The sequence below is a fragment of the Varanus komodoensis genome, unplaced genomic scaffold (assembly GCF_004798865.1).
Source record: "Varanus komodoensis strain SLA01 unplaced genomic scaffold, ASM479886v1 scaffold22, whole genome shotgun sequence".
Taxonomy (NCBI): Eukaryota; Metazoa; Chordata; class Lepidosauria; order Squamata; family Varanidae; genus Varanus; species Varanus komodoensis.
In genome coordinates, this window is record NW_025335606.1 from 19,323,552 (window position 1) to 19,346,027 (window position 22,476).

Consider the following 22,476-nt stretch of genomic DNA (forward strand, 5'->3'; position numbering starts at 1 on the left):
GCACAGATGTTCTCCACTATCTTTTAAGATGACTCTTCCTACACCACTTACTGTCTTTCTTTCGTGATATAAAAAATAAAATATTTTTAGAGTGATATTCCTGTCTGATTATAGCAGTGTTTGCCCTAATCCTGCTACATTAACTGAATAACTACAGGGTGGGCCAAAAGTACTGATTGGGTATGGAGAACCTCACACAGTGGACAAATTGAAGGAGTTTATCTTGCAAGCATGTATCACCATTGGCACTAACCGAAATTTGTGTCACAGTGTCAGGTTCCAGGAATGTGACAATGTTGATGGAGGACATCTCAAACACCTAAGAAACTAAACATGACCTGATCAGTGCTGTATATCTACTTTTGGCTAACCCTGTATATTGAAAAAGTAAGAAAACTTGCTTGACTGGCACTGCTGAAAGGACTGAGGGCTAGTAGTTTTGCACTACTAAAGCCACATATGCGTTTGTTTGCATATATCTTTCTCCTTAGCAATAAAGATACTTAAAAAATGGGCAGACTGGTCCAAGCAAACATGGTGGTGTCACGCAGCTATTGAGGGCTAGCCTCTACCTTCTTGCTCCTGTCACCTCCTTTTCCTCTCTGCTGTCATTTGCAAGGACTTTAATAGGATGAAGGGCCAATAGGACTTGGCCAACTAGTGGGAGGGGAACATGCCAAGGGCCTCTGCAAACCTGTTGAGAGCCCACAGATGCCACTTGGTAACTTTGCTCCTGTGATGTAATGGATGCTAACCAGTTGGCACTCCCAAAGTCCAGCGAATCAAACACTGGAAAGAGAGAATTGGGTTTTTATAGGTTCAGCATGAAGCATGCCCCACACTTCAAAAACATATTTGACTGGACCCCACAGCAAGACAGGAAAAATATACATGTGAACTGTGGACAATTACAATACCTCTATCACTTTGAAAATATTAATTATGCTCATTTGTTTCACTCATTGTCCAGTTGTCAGCAAATCCTTCTACAGTGACACCGAGAGCCTGGGAGGGAGTATTGAGTGCCAGTCCTTGGATTCACTCACCTCCAGCCCAGGTGAGAGGAAGTGCATCTTGTTCATGGCAAAGGAAGAGTGATCATGTCAGTGCTGAGGGGAGTGAACTGAGTGACCTGATCATAAATGTTGTGCTGGAGAGAGATTACAGTTACATCTCAGAAGTGGTATATCTTTGGTTTGCTTCAGTGTGATCCTTGTTTTCCCAAACAGCCATATTTCTTACATTATCATATTCTTTTGCTAAATATCAGATTTCATGGTAATAATATGAGACCTTTTGGGTCTCATATTAATTATGTTCCACATTACTTGGCTTTTAGTATATATGAACCTTGGTGCTCATCTTCCTTTGTATGTGCAAGTCACTCTTGTTGTTTTTGCCAATGCACTTTTTTCCAAGTTAAAAGAATCCTTCTACAATTCTGAGTTTTAATTTGGTTTTCAAAGCTGGGTTTGCATTTCGAATTTCCAGATCAACAAAGTGACCATTTGCATTCCCTTTGCAAATTTAAGTGATCCTGAATTACACTTCCTAAAAATAAATAAATTCTGTATTTTGGCTGAATGAATAGGCTAGGAGCACAACCTGCCATAAAGTTGCTGCAACTACGTAAGTATTGATCTGATCAGTCACCTGGATGGGAACATAAGAACAAAGTAAAAGTCATGCTGGACAAATGATCCATCTAGTTCTGCACTCTGTTCATTCAATGGCAAACCAATTGCCCATGAAATCCCACAGCAGGACTAGTGTGTAACATCACTCTCCTGTCCTTGTTCCCCAGCAACTGATGTACGTACATGGGCACACTGCCCAAGTAAAGTCTGATTTAAGTACGATGCATCAATTATGTAAATTATGTAATTTATAATACATAAATTTCATCAGCAGTACACCATTCTGTAGAAAACTGATACCTGCTATTCAGTTTAAAGCATTTCCAAGGCAAATAATAAATATAATAGTACAGTTTAAAACAAAATAATAATAGGAACAACAACAAGAACAACAACTGATAATCAAGAAGAGAGTATCCAGTACACCACTGCAGACATCTTGCCTCAAATATTAAAAGATTGCTTTTAAAAATAAATCCTGAACTGCATGCTTGAATAATGCAGGCTTGTAGATTGATAGCTCTCAAGGGGCAGGGAGTTGCATAAACGCAGTGATGCTTCAAAAGGTATTTGCACTGTTTCAGGCCAATCTTGCATCTCATGGAAGTGACCTTTGCAACATATTCTTTTTACTAAGTGGGCATCACTAAACAGGAAGGTATAAATGGGAGAAGGCACTTGTCAGATATGCTGGACCTAAGCCCTCTTGGTCTTTAAAAATACAAAATAGCACTTTGAATTTGGGGATAGATCAATAATCAGTGAAGCTCTTGAACAATAATTGTCATATGTATCCAAAATCTAACACATGAAAGATATCTGTGTTTGATGTTATTTGCTTTTATATTGTTTAATTGTTGCCAGCCACATGGCACAGCTCATAGTTGCAGGTGTGGGTGGAGTGAGGTACAGACATCAATATACATCCTGGATCAACTGTAGTTTCCAAGCTATTTTCAAGAATGACCCTGTCAGTAGTAAATTCCAGTAGTCTAGTTGAGCGTTTGCCAGGGTTGACAGCATCAACATCAGTACCAGGCATCTTGTCTTTTTCATGTAAGAAATATCAAACCCAGTGCAGCTTTGTAATTAACTACCTTGACTCTTAAGTGGGTCTCATTTTGTTTAAAGAAGAATTTAACTCATGTTTAGGCCACAAGAAGTTGCTGAAAGCTCCGTCCACTGGAACGGTATCCTCAGAGGAGTGTGAAGACAAAGATTTGATATCAGCCTATGATAACGGTGAGAAGCAAAACACCCTCACTCTATTGTGTGCATAGATACATCTTTGGCTATTCATCAGTCTGTAGAAAAATGCTTCAGTCCAATACAGACTGATATCCACATGCCTCATTCCCTTTTCAGATCTCAATGATGCATCTGAAAATGACTTGTTCCTTGGCCAGTTTAAGGACATAATCCTGTCAAGTGCTGCTCGGACCCACCGTCTACGGAAGCTGCGACACCGTTCAAAATGCAGAGAATGTGAGACCTTTGTGGATAATGGCCTTGAATGTGAAGAGGTAAGTTGAGCATAAAGTTGAGCATAAATTGCTGTACTGTAGCATGAAGTTCAGATCTGAAACAGGCTCTTGTACTCAGTACAGCTTCAGGAAGAGCACAATAGTGTTGGGAAAATGGAAACCACAAAAATAGTCTGGAGTTTACAATGTAATCCAGGGATTTTGAAATAATTATTTAAGCTTTGGCCCTATGCCCATTTGTCTGGGAATAAGTCCCATGGGGACTTACCTCTGAAGAAATATGCATAGGATGCTGCTGTCTATTAAGTGAGTCTTATGCCCTTTGAGACAGTAAACTCCAAATATTAAACTATATTCCCCACTCCCCAACCTGACATTGTCCAGGTGAGGGTCTCAATTTCTGCAGTTGCACATGTACAGCTAAAAAAAGAATTAAACAAGACAAAAATGTGTATATTCAAAAAAAGTTTTAAAATGTTTGCCAACCACTGACAGCTGCTCCAAGGTGGCACTCAAGCACTTTGAAGGGATTGTCAGTGGCTGCCACAACAAAAATTGAAAAAGCTGGCTGTAAAGCTAGACTTCATGATATTCCCCTCACCTCCCCCCCCACCCCCCAAAAAAGTGTAAAAGGACAAAAAGCCACAGCATGCCAAAATTTGCTCCCAGTCATGCTAAGGAGCTAGAAGATGTTAGTCCTGCTGCTGGGTCCCTGAGATATCCATGGGAGGACAGAAGAAGGGGGCAAACAACAATGAGGAGCCCAACTGACTCTTGGACACACTGAAGGCTGTTTGCACAACAGCCAACCTACCATGATTTATTGGCAGGATGGGTTGCCATGATATGTGAACGTGCCCAACAACTCCTCTAGTGGGTGAATATGTATCAGATAGATTTGCTTGCCAATCTGAACTTGGCCAGTGCAATGGTGACATAAAAATATTGTATGTATACTTGGACCTCTAATGTAGCTGGATGTGAACACAGGAAAAGAGAACAGGGAATCTGACCCATTAGAGATCACTCTCAGCAGTGATTTGCTGTTTGCACCCCACCTCATTGCTGCCTTAGTGACAGACAGCTTTAGAGTGACAATGTTTAATTGTATTGTCTCATTCAGGATGGCCAAAGTCAGAGAGCTACAAATGGTGTTAGAGACTTCATTCTCATAGCATTAACACATGTTTACAAAACAGTACCAAATGCTGGAAAGGCCATTTACCAGAACAAAAATGGTATGAATGTAGATGCCACAAGCATCTTCAACTTTCCAGCCTCCTCCATTTTTGCTCAGCTATGATGCAGTGTTTTTTCATTCCAGTCCTGATGATCACTACTTGGCTATAAACTGCCCAGAGGATGCTGACCCAATATTGTTTCTTGGGTTCAGTTCCCTTTTTGAAGATGAGAGCTAACTGTACCCTAGTTCATAATATTGGTCTGAGAAATAATCAGAGCTGGCCTTAACATGAAGCTGGGAATTGTCAGCCAGCAATTTCCAGAGCAGGAGTATTCTGAGTAGGCTTTCCAAAAGCAGCTGATTGGCCATTTTAGGAAGCAGGACATTTGACTGGATGGATTTTGGATCTCCTCCAACAGGGATCTCCAACAGTCTTGCTTTTAGTTGCCATTAATGTGTGTCATTAAAAACAAGCAGAAGCAGAGTGCCATGTTGACTTTTGGATTCAGGAGTTGAAACGGAAAGCACTGGAAAGAACAAGTGTCCTTCCCATCTACCCCCTTATACGTCTTCCTAATGGTAGTTCAGTGGATGTTCAGAAAAAAAAAAGAATTCAGAATATGGCTTAGAAGGTTGTGAAACTCTAGGATATTGCCAATTCCAGGACCCCAGTGTGTACTTGAGTGTAATTCCATAGCATATTTTTTCTTGTCTATATAGTAAAGCACTCACATTTGTTCTGCTGGCACATAAAATATTCCTTCTGCATCCTCAATCCTAAAAGAGTTAAACTGGCAACTCTTTAAGTACCATTTCATGACAAACCTATTCTGCCAGAGATACAGGACATAAGGGCCTGCAACCAGTCACAGCTCCCTGAAGAGTGGGCCTGTGTGGTATTCATATCTATTACATTCTTTACCATTTAATTATAAAATGTAAAACAATGTTATGTGTGTAGCTCTAACGTGAGATTGCTATGTGTATTAAGACTGTGGCCATATCAGAAACAGCCTGTGCTTAGCCTAAGAAGACAAGTAATCCTGCAAACACCAATGTGTCCCCCTGCTGCTAGTATGTTGAGCACTTCTCAGACTATTGAGGTGTGAAAAATAAGAATGGGGCATCTTCTGGACTGCGAGAGAGCCGAGCCAGACTAACTCAGTATTTGTGGGCTACTTGCAGTGCTTGATGACCTGTCACAAGAAATGCCTGGAGAGTCTTCTCATCAATTGTGGTCACCAGAAGCTGCCAGCTCGAGTGTCACTTTTTGGGATTGACTTTCTTCAAGTACCACGGGATTTCCCAGAAGAGGTGCCATTCATTGTGGTGAAGTGTACCTCGGAGATAGAAAGTCGTGCCCTGGGAGTGCAGGTAATTGATTTCCTCTCTGCACAAATCCTGTTGCAGCATAATCTGTGTTCTTTAAGAAACCAGAACAAGCAGCAGCAGTGAGGTCCATCCATAGTCTCAATGCCCGTACAAGAAGAGCTTGATAAATAGTAACTTAGTGGTACAGCGGCTGCTCTGAACACAGAAAGGGCTAGGAAAGAATGCTATCTGCAGCCCAGGAAAGCCTCTGTCATTCAGTGTCAACAATACTGGGCTAAATGGTCCAGCAGTCTGAATCAGTGGAAGGCTGCTTCACACCTTCCTAGTTGAATAGCTGCTTGTCTATAAACACAGCAAACATAGCATTGTGCAAACTAAAACAAGTATTGCAAGGCAATACTTGACTATTAGTGTTAGTTCAGGTAAAGGGCAAATGAGAACACAGTTGCTTGTGGTGAAACTGATATTGATTTTTTCATTTGTTTTACTGCTTTTGCTTGATACCTCTATTGCCTGGCAAAACAACCTATGGTTGAAAATTCTCGTGTGATGACAGCCCATGGTTTAAACAACCCAGAGTTCACAATCCAACAGCAAACCATGGGTTCTTTTTTGGATTGTTTGTGGTTAACAAACCATTGTTCATGCAGTTGCATGTCATGACAATATGGAATTAAACAATTCATACTGTGGGTTAGGACTATCTGTTAACCAGGTCATTGGAAAGGGAACAGTGGCCACCATTGGCAGCATTGTTAATTGATGGAAATGTTTAAAATGATGAGAAGCTTTTACATAATAAGAAGCAGAGCATGCTGGGAGAATCTAAGTGCTTGATTGGTAGGACAAGAAAGACTGTCTACCCCTTTATATATCAGTCTCACAGCATTTGTACAGAAATAAAGAAGACAGAATATGGCTCAGAAGGATGTGGAACTCTGATATTGCCAATCACAAGACTTTGATGTTGTTCCATGCATTTTTTCTCATGATGTTAATTAGCGCTGAATTTCCAGCTAAGTCCAGGTGTCAGTTCTACAAGAAATCCCTCAGAGTTCCAGGAGAGGAGGAACAGTATGCATATATTGGTGCTTGGAATCCCACCAGCTGAGTTGTCTGTGTGTTTGCACATAAATACATGCATACCATCTCATTCGATTCTTTATGTCCTCTATTCAGGGAATTTACCGCATCAGTGGGGCCAAAGTCCGCATGGAGAGGCTGTGCCAGGCCTTTGAGAATGGCCGGAGACTGGTGGAGCTCTCCAATCATTCCCCTCATGACATCACTGGAATCCTCAAACATTTCCTCAAGGAGGTATAGAAGAAAGATGGAAATATCCATAGAAGTGCATTTGTCGGTACTTAAAAGTGATTCCCCAAAGGGTTGTATCTTAGGCAGACAGTGGGAGTTCCTCAAGCAACACAACCTCCAAATATCTAGAGGTTTGTTTTTTCTAAGGACAAACAGCAAACATATGAAATGCAAACTCAAAGTTGTGGTGCAACCCTGCCTTTTTCCCTGCATCACAATCATCTAAAGGACACTGGGGAAGGCAGGCATACATACCAACAAATCATGCAGGCAGCCTACCCTTTGGCACAAACGCTGTTATACATTTGCTTGTCCAACTATTCTTACATTTTAAAAGGGGAATTTTATAAAAGAGCAGAACTATTCTGTAGTTTTGAGAGTATCACAGAGGCCAGCCACTTCCTGCTTCCACTACCAATTTGCAGAACTGTTACATCAGAGCTGAACTCTGTTCAACAAGGTATCTTAGGCCAGAACATGGAACAACATTTCCAAGATGTCCCCATTGTTGTAATAATTTTATGTCTGTCTCCGTCTATAAGCAGTTTATAAGATGGGCTGTTCTAAATGCTGTTTGAATTGGCTGGATGTAATTTTAGATTGGGGCAATCTGGGAGTAGGACAGTTGTAGAGTACAAGCATAACACTACCAGCTTTCTGTATTCAAAACTGAGCTTCCTGGGGCCAGAACACTTGCCAAAAATCAACCTCAGTGAACCTACCTCTTCCTTGATTCATACTGACAGCACTCCAGTGCTCAGAGTTCATGTTGCAATAAAGTTGGGTGTCATGAACCCTATACTGGAGCCCTCTGCTGGGGCTTACTCCTCAGCAACAGAAGGAACAATTCTTTTGATGCTGTCTTTCTGCTTTCCTGATCCCAAAGGTGCTGCAGAATGATGTCTATAGATCTTGAAAGTTTAGTGAGCTCAGGCATTCTTTTGAGCTCCCCAGTGTTCTTTAGATAATGCTCCTCTCGTCACAAAGAATGTTGAACGAGCAAGCCCATTTGTTCTCATTGGGTGACACTGATTATTGGACCACATTCCAATTAATGGGCTTTGCACACGGAAGTTCTGGTCGCCTCTTGGGACATCTGCCCTGCACAGGGACAGCACACAGATCATCAACAGGGCTGGCATCCCGAGGAAACCATGTCTCCCACTCCACCTCTCACCTGTGCCTCTGTCCTATCTAGTCCCTGACAATCCTTGAGACTGTCAACAAGTCCTGCTATCCCCACCTCCAGAGCTATGCAACAAACTGTTCAAACAGCCAGCTGGAAAACTTTCCCAGTGCAACTTTCTCACTTGCACTTCTTCAGGAAGGTCTGCCCAGCAGGATGTACTCCCTGCATCGCTAACACAGGTGCCCACACTGATGCTTTTGTGTGCCTTGCTGCAGTGGGGAGGCAGCCCCCTGGCAGTGTGTGCAAGTCCCGTCCATAGGGGACCATGGACAAATGTTCAGCAAGGGAAGAGGGAGAGATGTGTGCATTTGCTTGTACATTGGCACAGAGCATGGCAGCAGTGGAGAGGGCTACTCTAGTGCTATTCCAGAGTGATGGCACTACTCTAGTGAGTAGGCAGTCACTTGCTGAGCAGCAGAAAAAACAAAACAAAAAATGCAGCTGGCTGAGGTCATGCCCAGGGGAGTGTGTGGGACAGTGAGGAAAGTCAAACAGTGCAGGCAACAGCAGTCCACCATGGGATGGATTTTGAACAGGGGGCTTGATGAGATAAGTGGCTCCATTAGGAGGAAAGATGGAGGAGGGTGGAAACCATTCATGCATGGAAACCACTTGCCTGTCTGAACTCGGACCTCAAGGTAAGATAGCACCCCAGGTGATTAAGAGTTGTTTTGAACATGGCCAAGGTGTTCTGACACTTGTCCCCACTCTTGTTACAGCTTACCAGCCCAGTGCTTCCATACAAGCTGTATGATGAGTTTATGGCCCTCTCAAGGAGTTTGCAGAGAACTGAAGACAGAAAAGGAGATGGGTCTGAGACATGGGCAGATTCCATCAAGACCGCAAAGGACTTACTGAGCAAATTGCCAGCAACGAATTATAACACTTTACGGCACCTTATTGCTCACCTGTACAGGTAATGGGTGGGGCACCTGACATTGAATTCTCAGCTTTTGTCTTGTAGAAGAGATTGTATATGGTGAACCTATTAAACTATTTGGACCTACATTGGAGACCCCATTTTAGGGCCCCAACATGGCTAAAATCATTTTTATAAAAGCATTCTAACACCCACATACAAAGTTTAGTTGTATATAAAGGAACTAGGAATATTGGCCACAGTCAAAAAATGGAGACCTATAAGTGCAATTTGTGCCTTGCTTTCTCCCAAAGCCTCAGGCATCAGTAGAACATTTAAAAGACACAATTTCCATCTCCTAATGCTTAAAAAGAAAACTCAAATCAAGGATTCTTGAATAATTACAAAGGGTATCAGCTGTTTGTATGTTCTTAAAGTAGGGAAAGTACACACTAAGGCAAATACAGGTAGCAGAATCTTGGTAGGCACTTCTTCTAGGACAGTGGTTGCTAACATGGATTCTGATAACTGGGATTCTGCAGTTGCTCAGACAGGCTTCCTCAAAAAGGATGCTACTGCTAATCCTCTACTGAAATGCACAAGCAAGTGCTGAGTGTGATCCAGGGCATTCATTCAGTTCACATGAGACTCTTGTGTGGTTCAGTGTGCCTTTGAAACTTCCACAGAAACATTTGCAACATGCAGTAGTCCTGCAGCAGAGAAATCAATCCAATAATGATGCCCTAAACATAGTGAGCTTTGAAAACCTCCATTCTATGAATAAATATCTTTGGGAGGAGGCAGTTTGGGAAAAAAAGAATCAGTAAGGTTGTAGTGGTACACTTAGCCCTTTCCTACCTGCGGCTTCTCCCTCTCTGCTCTCCCCTTCCCCCATGGTGTTCTACACATACTTGTCCTCACAAGCACATTTTCTGGAATTCTATGGAGAGGAAAATTCATGAAGCACTTTCAGGATAGGAGCATTGAGATATGCAAAGACCTGAGCAACTGCCCTCCTCTAAAATGCCCCTTCACAAAACTGACTTCCTTGGAAGCTTCTGCTAGAGCTTTGTTGCACACATCTGCATGTGCCATGTCATTCTGCCCCAGGTGCAACTGAAGGGTAGAAGGGGGGTAGTTTGCACAACTGTGATCACTTTTGTATTAAGTCTCAGCCAAGTAGTCTCATTTGGAAATGGACATTTAGTATATACTTGGCATTTATATTGGAGAGTGGCCATTGCTCAGTTCCAGAACACTTTTTTCATAGATAGAAGATAGGTTCAATTCCTGGCATTTCCAGTTTCCATATAAACTACCTATAGCAAGTGACAAGAAAGAGACTTCTCTTCCTGAAACTGTGGGGAACTACTGTGAGTTACGGTACACAGTACTGGACTAGATGGACAAACCTGATAAAAGGTAGCATCCTGTGCTTCCTATGAAACAGAAGGTCTGCAAGAAGCAGAGAGTTCCTCCAGTGAAGTCAAGGGTACTGCATTTTTTTTCTTGTATTCAAGCACCTATCTTTTGTTGCTGGGGAAATGTAGCTCTTCCCCTGACAGCATAACTGTTGCTCTCAAAATCACTGTGTGTGATATAGTTGCACAAGTGTTACAGCCCCTGTTGGATAGTGACTGGGTTCTCATGATATGCTAAGCCACTGGGAAAGCATGTGAAACCACTCTCTGACTTACCTTGGGGTGCTTTCTGAGCCACTTGGGATGACATATAAACCACACAAAGTGGTCACAATTTGTTGTGGGGTTAAGGAAGCTCCCTGTTTTGACTTTGCATGTTATCCAAACACAGTTCAGTTCTGGGTTTGGATGGTCAAGTCAAAAAGCTGAAGAGCCCCTTGGCGAGAGTAGCAAAGAAGGGTTCTTTGCAAAAGAAAAAAAAAACTGGGGAGACTCATGCTTCCTCCTTCTCAGGCCTCACAGTGGGAGAAGTTTGGCTTTGCTTTAAGCCACTCTGTGTTTAAAGTATCTTTCATTCCCCTGCCCCTTACTGCCTGAGATGAAGGACCAGTTCCCTCCTGTACTACAAACCACAAGATGAAAATGTCTACCTGCTCTATGGACAATGCAGTGTAAATACCCTGGTGTCTCTCATTTCTGAAACAGTATTCAGCTTGTCAGCACACCTGCAAAATCTTGACGACTGTCTTTCTCTTTCCAAGGGTGGCTGAAAGGTACAAGGAGAACAAAATGTCACCCAGCAACCTGGGGATCATCTTCGGCCCTACACTAATTCGCCCTCCCGCTAGCAGTTATGTTTCCATGTCATGCCTTGTGGAGTCAGGCTACCAGTCCCAAATGGTTGAGTTTCTCATCCTCAACTATGAACGGATCTTTGGGATAGACGACCTGCCTTCGGCTGGGCTTTGTGAACGTGACAACTCTTTGAAAGAAACAAATACCAATGAAATACTTTCAAACAGTGAAAAAGATGTCAAGGTAGGGATTACTGGGGGGGGGGGGTCCCACATATCTGCTTTTCATTATTTGAGGGGCTATTGCATTTCCTTGATTCCTTTGCCCACTTTCCCTTCAGGAATGTATATGCACCTTATTCAAAGTAGTAGTATTTTGAAGGAAAGAGATACACTAGAAAGCAGCAGGGACTGAAAAAGTACAGGAGAACAGATTCATTTGGAACCACCAACTATAAAAGGACCTTGAGGAAGATGAAGGCATCACATTGTTCTGTAGCTTTGAAGGCAGGGAGGGCTGTGAGCTTTTCTACACAGGGCTGTAACTCTGCTGTGCCTACTTTCTGTTTTGTCAAAGAATTGAAATCCAAGCTCTACACAAAGAACATGTTCTTTCCTGCTTTCCCACTAGATAACCACCAGGTGGCACTGTGGAATAGCAGAATAATGCAAATACATCCATTTAAAAGTGTTTTCTTTCACCTTTGCAGTCAATTACTGTTTTCCCCACTCTAAAAATCATATATATGAACCTCTCTCTCTCACACACATATGCATGTGCACACACATACGCACACTGCACTCACTTCTGCTAGCACAAAAGAACAATGAGATACTATCAAACATCAAAAGTAGAAGTGATGACTTAGAAAAAAATAAAATAAAAATATAATAAAATAGTTGTTTCAGGGGAAATATCAAGACTGCAGTCTGCATAATCATTCTATTACAGTAGGGAGTGCAGAAATGTTATGATGTGGCACTCAACTTTAAAGTGGTGAAATAAAAACTTCTAATTATACTTCCCCTCCCCTCAAAAAAAAAAAAAATCTGGCTATGACTCACCTCTTTCAGGCCCTGTCTGCTTTACCAATGGTTTTCTTTGAGTGACCACAGCTTCACAAAGTTGCTAGGAGTGTTCAGCACACCATTCACAGGCACTGCTTTTTCCAACAGAAACTCCTTCCTAATCTTGATCTTGATCTTGAGCTTGATGAAGATGATGATGACAATGATGATGATGGTGGTGTTGTTGCTGAAGTCTTTTCTTCCACTGAAGCCACAGAGAAGCACAATATGGAGCAAACACCCTGCACTGTAACAAGAGACACCGTAGGTAATTTTTGTCCTCTGTAAAAACAAGCTCTTAGGAAATTGTAGTCAATACTTTTACAGAATCATAGAATAGTAGAGTTGGAAGGAGCCATGAAGGCCATAGAGTCCAACTCCCTGCTGTTGCAGGACACCATGCTACACCATCCCACTCAGATGACTGTCCATTTTTGCCTTGAATGCCTCTAGTGTGGGAGAGCTCACCACCTCTCTAGGCAGCTGTTCCACTGTTGTATGGCTCTGACAGTGAAGAAGCTCTTCCTGATGTCCAACATGAATCTGGGTTGTCACGAATTGAATTGATTATTCCATGTCCTACATTCTGGGGATAATGTTTTGAATTCAGCAAGTTTAAAACAGCTGGCTCAACTACCCCCTCCCGCAGACTATTAATGCATTCCTTCTCATAACCTCCAGGTACCTGCATGCTCTTCCCCTAGATACTTTGGCTGTAGAGTTGGCTTTGTCTGTTTTGATCAGAGTGGTCAAAGAAGGGATGTTTGTTATATGCTCTTCACCTGTAAATGAGGCCAGCCCAAAGTATGCAAAGTCTGCAAGCCATGTGTGCACACGCAGGACTGTGCTTACAGTGTAGGCATGCAGATGGCAAGTAGCAGAACTCTGCTTGCATAGCAGGTGTGCAGGCAGAGGACTACATGTGTACGAGCTGGCCTTACTAGTGATATCCATGCAATTGGACTTGCTTCCTGGTGGATGGCTGTGCAAATGCTCATTGTGAGGCAGACTCAGGGCAAAGAAGAAATGTGCCAAAGTCCAGGGAGCCAAGCTGAGGAAATCCCACCCTCAGACCAGATTAGTCAGACATGACTACTCCCAAATACTATTGCTGATCAAAATCATCACTGCAGCACAGATTCAGAATGGTTTCCAAAGGCATCCACATGTAAAGTTTATTCCAGTAATCTTACCCTGATTGGCACATGAGTGGCCATAGCCAAGCTGTATCCCTGAAGAAATGATACAGTTCACCATCCTAAGCAGGGCAAAAGTCCTTCTTGACAAAGCTGACACCTGGGAACCAGGAGCTAACCTGAGTCCAGGAACATTCCCCAAATGTTAACCTGATTTTTAAAGGAATTGCCATCCCATTCCTATCCCATCCCATTTCAATAGACTGAATTCTACTTGTCTTATACTTAAGACTATTTTTGTCATGTCTAGAATAAGTTTAGATGTGTTAGACAACATCCAGTCCATTGCTGATCTCAGCCTGCTGGAATTCAATGTAATGACCTCTGCCTACCTAGGTGGAAAGAGCTGAATACAGCAGCCTTTCAAGAACAGCAACTTCTGTTCTCCTTTATTCAGAACTAGAGACTGTGGAAAAGTCAGCACTTTCTTCTCAGAGTGGCTTTTATAGCAGAGAGGAAGAACAGTAGCTCAGTCCTTATGGGCCGGATAAGCATTAATGCTGAAACTGATGTGGGCTTGAACAACTGATGCAGAAAAAATAAATGCACAGTTTCAACCTTGTGGAAGGCCCAAGGCACATATATCTAGACTACAACTGAGATAGTTTGTAGTGGATTTAACAGCCATTTCCTTTCCCGGGGAACCGTGAGAATTATAGTCCTGCTGGGGATGGGATAAGAGAGAGGATCTGTAGCATCAAATTCTCATCACTTGCATCAACTAAGGTTCCCAGAGTTCCTTGAAGAAAGCCCTGACAGGCTTCCCTGAGGAAAAAATTGGTGGGCCACTATAAAGGATTCTGGCTAAAGGAATCCAGCAAAGTTCTTCTTAGGTACTTATGACAGCATTGACCTGATGCAAATTTGTAATGCACATATGCTCTAGGGAACAAAAAACCTACAAAAAATAGATGGCTGATGTATTTACCTCCATTACTGGCAGGACTGCACATGCCAACTGCTATTGCACTGATTGGAAGGGACAGATTTTCTGTCTCCTGCCATAATGAAGACTTACATTGGGAATGTTCTTTTTGCTTCTGCAGAGTGATCCAGGCAACCCTTTAAAACCGTAGTTTTTAGGCAGGCATCAAGTATGTTGTCTCGGATGAATACGTTAAACAGGCCATCCTATTCCCTAATTCCCTCTAGTGTATCTTCTTTTCACTCAGAGCTGAACAGCAGGAACTGTGCCAAACAGAAGGACTCTCTGCTTGACCCAGATACCATGCTCAGCCCACATCCCAGAGGACGCTTCAGCCGAATGCCAGTGAAACATGCTCGCACCATGATCCCCAGAGTTTCTACCCTACCCTTGCTGGTCACTGCCCTGTCTAACTCTGAGGCAGTAAGTGGTCTTCTGGAGCCAGGAACAAGCAGCCGCAGTTCATCACCAGACACCCGTGGGAAATGCAAGCACTTTGAGATCACTCCAGAGACTGCTAGGATTGTCTCCAAGCTCCATCCTGTTAATGATAATCAAGATGGCTGTCCAAATGAGCTGGAGACACTGTTGCAAGGAAACTCTCTGGATGCTCCAGAAGGTAGCAACACAGATGCTTGAGCCATTGCATCTTCCTTTTTAGGACACAAAGTGGACACAGGACAAAACTCCCACTTCTTGGATAAAGTTTGGAATGGCCAGAACATAATTCTCCAGAAGCAGAAAATGGCAATCTTTGTTTCTCTATCAACCGATCAGTAGGCTTGGTAAATGGAAAAGAAACAGCGCTGGGTGTCTCTTCCACAAATATTGGGGCTTGTACATACAGGGTTCTTAGCACTACCTGTTAAAAGACATTGTGCAGATACTCCATTTTTTCTTTCTTAATAGATTTTTTTCTTAATGGAAAGAAAAAAGACAAATGGGGAAAACACAGGAGGGTTACAGGTAGAAAACTGGGTCCCCTGGACCCATGTAAAATTTTGTGAATGGGGCATGGTGATTGCACAATAAAAGCTTTATCTGGAAACACCTGTGGAGGGATGATTCCTCCTTCAGATTTAGCTACTGCATTCTACTACTGGCTTACAGTGTGTTTGCCCAGCTATGTCCAAAATACAGAGACCAAATCAGACTGAGATAGCATAGGCTACAAACCCACAGTTGCAGGCTGATGCAGAGAGTCTACCTCCAAGGAGTAAAGAACAGGTGAAATCCAGGATTGCTGAGGTGTGGGTTTTCCAGTTGTGCTGGGTATGTTTGGAAATGGTGGTGACGTAGCTATACTGGGGGACTGGACCCAAATGACATAAGCAGGGCTGCCTATAACCTGAGGTTTAATATGCCAGAATTATCAAGAAAGCAGGTGTTTCTAAATTTTTACATTTTCCATCATTCTGCTTTAAAAAAAATATTGTGTATAATTTATTCAGCACATCCTATTTATGTAGAAGGGAAAAGAGCTACAAAAGGTACTGAAGTACCACTTCTGACTCCTGGAATATTTACTTACCTCTCTAGCATCTGAGATTTCAAATGGCATTGCTCACTAATTTCAAGCAAATATTTGCCATCCTCAGAGAAGTTGGTGGTGGTGGTGATGGTGGTGGTGTTCAAAAACAGATTTCCAGGAAGCTGAATTTTGTTCCTACTATAATTTCCTGTGTTTTCTGCTCTCTTGTGCTTGTGCTTGTCTAGAATTTCAGCCTACACATCCCCATGGATGTGTGGCAGCTCTCTGTTGAGTACTGGTATGCTATTAATTAGGAGGAAAGCAAAAACATGGGTGAAAGTGCATGTTCTTGAGAGAATGTTTAGCTGCAGCACTGAGTGGGTGGACAGCTGAGATGAGATGTTCTTGCAAGGCTGTTATAGTATCAGCATGGCTGCACTCATTTCTTTGTAGGTTGTGTGTGGAACTTTTACTGCTCTGTATACAATGAATTTCTTATAATGATATCACTTCCATGCTGGAAGTTCTGTTGTGTTACATTTGTATGCTATCACATATGTCTGCTTCCCTATGCATGAAGCTTGCAACATGGACACTGGGCATGGCCTTTTCTATAGGCAGCTGTTGATCTCCCTGCTGCTTCTCTCCCAGATCTATCAGCCACCTCCCCTCTTGTGTAGCACTCTTTGTGTCCTGTAGGATGAGCCGTAATTGTCTCCCATTTCATTAGGATATAAAGGTCCATGTCTGAGTCATAAGGGGCCATTCCAACTATATGTATCCTCTGTGGATATCTACCAGCAGGTCAGGCTTCCAACCTGAGTACATGAACTGAAACATTTGTGCCTTTGTGACTCTATATTGGCCACTTGCAATTTCCTACATGGAAATTTTCTCAGTGTAGGAAGCAGCAGAACATGGTAAGTGCCTTTCAGAAGAGAAATCGAATAGCAGTATGGAACAATCCAGTGCTGAAGTAATGCAAATCCCAAAGCATTTCCATCCTCACCCTCAGCAGGTCTTCAATATGAATGCTCATGCTGCAAGTGAGCCATAGGCCAGGCTATAAATTAATGCCAAACCAGTGTTAAATTGACATATGCTTTTGCTTTAATGCAGATATACTGTTATGGTTGCTGGAGGATATGGCAGCTGATAAACATAAATCAGCAAGCAATGAATACTGAGGAACTAGCTGCACCCTCAGCATCTAGGCCAACTGTATGGATTTTTGTCAACCTTGAATATAATTTGTTACCTCTTCAACACCATGCATTGAAGAATGGAGGTAGGGCTGAGGGCTATAGAACAGCCTTCCTCAATCCAGTGCCCCCCACATGTTGAACTACAACTCCTACTGTTCCTAATTAGCACCAGGTTGGTGAAGTCTGCAGCAGCTGCAGAATCATAAGAACTGTAAAACCAGAGAGAGGTACATAAGATCTTTTTCATTCTGCCAAAGAATCTTCTAAACCATATCTGGGTTCCTCACTCATATCTGGTCAGCAAAATGCATCCTAGCAGTTTGGATAGCAATTACAAAGTAAATAAATTGATATGAAGAAAGAAACAGAGAGAGGAAGAATCTTGTGATTGATTGCTCAGTTTCCACTTCTCTGATAAAGTGGTGTTTAATGTTTATACATTGCTGCAGATTAAATTATGGGCTTTTGGTCCCACTGGATTCCTATTCTATGTTCTCAAGTATCTCATCATTACTTATGGGACAGTCGGGCCCACCAACTTGGCAACCAGGCTGGTGCTGGAGGTCAGACTAGATGGCCCGGGAGACCCCCTTCTGACTCACTCTGTTTCTATGTTTCTATATTGATCAAGCTTGCCATCCTCAACCACTGCACCCTAACTGCATCTGCCACTAAACTATTGGCATAGTCATTTTGTTTCATTTCAGAGAAAGCAGGATTAGCCAGAATTGTAGTGGTGATTACCTGTTCTAAATGCTGTTTAAAAATTGAGAGTCAGACTTGGGCACTTGCATAATTGCCTGTGTGCCCAAGTCTCTTCTAGGCATATGAGCACACAGCAATCTTTGGTCAGAATGACTTCCTCACACATAACAGTGGAGGTTGCCAATTGGTATTTGCTCTGGCTTCCTCTACTGAGATATATGCCCACAGCAGCAAAGTGAACAAGGTAGCACATGACGAATTCCACTAGTCTGCCTTGTTATGTGCATATGTTATGCACAAGGGCATACTCTGAACCTTCTCTGGCATCTTGGTTAACTCCCAGCAGGGGGAGTCTGCTGATGAGAATTTCAGATGCCAGAAGTATGTTTCTTAAACTCCATCCTGTTATGTGAACAAATAGCAGAACTGTAGATAAGTAAACTAACATAATTACTACAATCTAAGCTAGAGGGTCACAAACTACATCCTTACTTGTCAAGCAGTGGATGTGGGGAGAGTGAAGATGTTAGGGCCTTCCCATCTATAAGACAACACAATGTGTATTGTCCTGGCTGACAATTCTCACTCACTGCCTGGGTTGAGTATATTAAAGGAACAGGCACAGATCAGGACTGCATGGTGTCTTCCTGGTGTGTTTTCAGATGCTTTAAGGACACCAAGCAACAAAATGTCTTGAAAAAAGGATTCTTATTCTGCTAATATGCACTGTCAGTTCAACAAACATCTGTATGTTTCCTTCACTGTGGTCAATAGCAGCTGGTGGATGTGTGGTTTGCACTAAGAAATCAGCACAGGTGAGATTAATCAGGCCCTCCCATGATAGTATTTTGTTGTTTTTTTAAGATGTTCTCAGATCCAGTTTTGCTTATAGGACTTAGTTTGGCTTTCTGTGCCAGCAGTCACCAGTTCAAATGCAGGCTGGACTTGAGTCTTTACTAAAGACAGTTCTCTGTTTGAAGGGCAGTCTGATCCAAACCTAGTTTAAAGGTCAACTACCATAAGAAGGGACTACAGAGAGGCCTCAACCCTCAGTCCCCTGGACAACAGACTGAGCCTTGTATTTCTTGCATTGTATTTCTCTTTAAATTATAGCAATTACTTCTGACATTACATCTAAACATGTAAATTAGCTCATGAAATTATTTTCCAGGTCTGTTCCCTTGTTTTTTGGTGATACATTTCTTCCTTTATGACAATCTGTAAATGGCCATTGTGTTTAGCTCTCCATTTTCTACCACTCTCCAATGTCTATACTTCACAGGAAGATTTCCTTTAAAAAGTTTTGTTTTTACTTAGCAATTTCAAGGCTATGCTAAGATACATATTTGCCATTTCTTTTTAAAATGGAAAATGTATTCCTCTCTCCCACACTCCTCACTGTTACAGAAACAAAAATTTACCCCATCCCAGAGGCTGTTTGGGCATAGAAAAGTGGCCATCACACAGAAAGCACATCTGGAGTAACACTAAAGTAAGATAGGATCCATTGGCCAGGAACTGCAAGCCAAATTTAAATGACTTGCTGCTTTGAAAGAGCTGTAACCTAACTTAGTTGGAGATTACCTTTTTTAAATTGCAACTATTCAGTGCATATCAATTCCCTCCCCTCCACTACTTTTCCCTGGGAAATGCTTTCATTTTGCACTGGTTATTCTACCTGCCTCTCTGCTTCGGTGACCAAGGTGTTTATGGCCAGCCTCACACATGTGAAGGAAGTCGGTGCCTTTTAATATTTGGATTTGTGTTGTAGGCAGTCTGCCTTCTCCCAGCCTTGCTGTGTGTTTCCAGGGAGCCATTTCAAATAAATATCCACTCTGGGGTTCTCCCTAAATCAAACTTGGTTGGGAGGGAAGAAAGGTCATCCAGCTTGTTCCCCTGCTGCATGGATGTACAAAATGCCAATTTCAACTGTCTTGTAAAAAGATTACAGTCACTGTATAATTTAAAGAAACATATCGAAGCCAACTTGCCAGAGTGCCTTGAAGAACTAATCTCTATCTAGTCAATGTAATTGGGACCTATATGTAAGCAGGCATCCCAAAAAAATTAAAGCCACAAAAACTATGATGCAATGCATGAATGGCTGTTTTAAGGTATGTCAGCACTTAGCTTGGCTTTCCAGGGGTAACTACTTCAGAATTATTCTATGATAGTCTGTACCTCCTAGTCTCTCCAGTGATTAATTTCAAGGGCTGAAGTCTCATTCGGAAGTCATGTACTCTGCCCTAGAAGCCCTTCTCCCCCATATTGCTAGATGGACAGATTCTTAGAGCATATTTGGAGCATGCTCAGTCACACTCCCCTTTTTGTTATTATTTCACACCTTCTGAGGAGTTGGATTATTTTCAGCCAGAGGGCCAAATATCATTTCAGAGTAGCTTTCGGGGAGACTGCTTTCTGGTGGGGAGCAGGGCCAAAGGCAAAAGGCTGGGGTCAAAATATCAGCATGTTCTGTTTTAAAGCTCTTACTACCAATAACTAAGCCACTGCCTTCGCAGTTTCTGTGCTTCACACATATGCACTCTGCACCTATGTGAAGCCTATTGCTGGGAGAATTATAGCTGAGAGTTTTGGCAGCAACCTTTCCCTCATCTATTCCTTACCAGCCACATGTCACCTGGTTACTGCCTTCTGCATAACGGTGAGATACACTGTATTGCTCTTTAAATTACAATTTCTACTTTTGTGCCTCTGTATAAATTAGGATGTGCCCATGTTTTGCAAAACTGTATCATATGCTATAATTGTTTTATGGTGACCTGTTTTCTCTTTTTTGGTGATTTCCAAGTGGCCAGAGAACTCAAGTATGCATGATCCTTTGTGGGCATGACTTTTGAGTTTTCAAATGAATTTGTTCAGAATCTGCCTACTGGTACTGTACCAGGTTTTCAAAAATGGTTGTAAGGAGAGAAGCCATGGGAAACTAAAGAGAACAAAGCTGAATTGGTAAGTGTATGGGGAATGGGAATAAAATCAATGGCAACATACACATATTTTTTTAAAGCATAGAAGAAGTGCTAAAGGACCAAAGATGGAAGTACTCCAAGAATGCATGGATTGTGTGCTACATACAGAGAACCGTCTTGGTAGCAGTTCCAAGGCTCCCCCCCCCCCGCCCCATTTTGGATAGACACAGTCTTTCTCTCTGCCCTCCTTGTATCATAGTGCCCACTCTCAATCACCTCTGATGTATCAGCCTTGGACAAACTAATTGTTGGCCATTTTTATGACCGCACCCAAACAAATGCTTCTGGCAACAAGTCTTTTGCCATTGTTCAGGGCTCGATAGCTCACTGAAAGCATCTATCTGGAATTGGTCTACAATCACTGACTTCTTTCCCATATTACAAAGTTTTGGGGGCAAGTTTATAAAGGTCTAGAGGTAAAACTTTTTGTACTACTTCAGACTTGATACTTCAGGTTGTGCATTTGTGGAAACTGCTTGAAGGATATGAAAACTCCTTGTACATAGACATAGATGGCAAAGAAAGGTTTGGTGTAGCATTCTCTGTGACATACTATTTACAAGAATTTGCAGATTATGTTTCCTTTGTTTTTTAATGGAATAATATTTAAATATACAATCCCTATAGCCATCTCTTACACTTGAGGCAGGTTCTCATTTCAGTGGTCTGACTCCATCAATCTATAGTTTTACATGAGAGGGGTCTGCTTCCACCAACTTAGTCCTTTTAGTATTAGCATTTCCCTCCTAAAGCTAACAGCAGATTGCAAGAGTGGCTTTGGACCACAGTGGGGGAGGAAAGCATTTGAAAAACACATGCCACACTCTCAATCCTGATCCTCATGTAGCCACCACAAGCCTGCTATTTAGAGTTTTTAGAAGATTCATGGGACCTAAAGTGACACATTTAACATCTTATTTCTGCTTACCATCTTTAGGACCAAACTATATATGACCCTAAAGACTTCAAGTTTTCTGAATCTTTTTAAAACTCTAAATTACAAGCTTGTGGGGTAGGGGTAGATCAGGATTATGAAGGTGTGATTTGATTGGTTTGCTGGTTCCTCCCTCATAGCAATCCCAAGAACCCCCACTCACCCACATTGCAAACCTTCTATTAGGTGGCAGAAGAGAATTAATTTCTATTAACAAATAGGTCAGTTGATAGAGATGGAGGCCTTTCCCATTAGGGTAGAATTCTGCCAAGGAGAAGCCTACAATGATGAGAACCAGCATGGTATAGGGATTAGGGTGCTGGACAAGAACCCTTCAATTCCCCACTCAGCCATCAGGTTTACTAGGTGACTTTGGGCCAATCTTAGCCTGACCTACCTTACAGGGGTGATATAAGAATAAAATGGAGAGGAAGAGGCTCCTGAGCTTTTGTATAGAAACAAGTGTCTGGTTCTGCCTAATCCTGGCTGCTAAGCAGGATCAGGCCTGGTTAAAATCTGAATGGGAGATTTAAATCCTGCATTGAGCAAAGGATTAGCTCTTAGAATGTGGGTTATTACTAAACCACTAGAAGCAGTGGGTGCAGGTCAGTTTTCTCCATGCCACCTCTACCCCAGCTCCATTTTTGAGTGGGCCCTTCGTAAAGGGCCTTCTGTTGGGCTTACCTGCTAGCTGCCCTCCAGATGTGTTGGATTTTTAACTCCCATCACCTTAGGTGGTATGGTCATTAGCTGTACTGGCTGAGTATGATGT

At 42.3% G+C, this 22,476-nt stretch overlaps 1 protein-coding gene across 4 annotated transcripts in view; it reads left to right on the forward strand.

Annotated features, from left to right (window-relative positions):
- LOC123024052 (GEM interacting protein) overlaps positions 1-16,377 on the forward strand; it is a 65,049-nt gene extending 48,672 nt beyond the window's left edge. For 2 of the 4 annotated variants that reach the window (XM_044431326.1, XM_044431325.1), the window contains 9 exons: positions 971-1,057; positions 2,790-2,879; positions 3,003-3,160; positions 5,490-5,678; positions 6,816-6,953; positions 8,859-9,055; positions 11,181-11,457; positions 12,390-12,549; positions 14,650-16,377. In XM_044431326.1, coding sequence (XP_044287261.1) covers positions 971-1,057; positions 2,790-2,879; positions 3,003-3,160; positions 5,490-5,678; positions 6,816-6,953; positions 8,859-9,055; positions 11,181-11,457; positions 12,390-12,549; positions 14,650-15,041 — 1,688 coding nt within the window. In that variant the 3' untranslated portion in view covers positions 15,042-16,377. The remainder of the gene's footprint in view (positions 1-970; positions 1,058-2,789; positions 2,880-3,002; positions 3,161-5,489; positions 5,679-6,815; positions 6,954-8,858; positions 9,056-11,180; positions 11,458-12,389; positions 12,550-14,649) is intronic. The other 2 variants (XM_044431328.1, XM_044431327.1) reach the window with 2 other exon arrangements.
- The last annotated feature ends 6,099 nt before the right edge of the window (positions 16,378-22,476 follow it).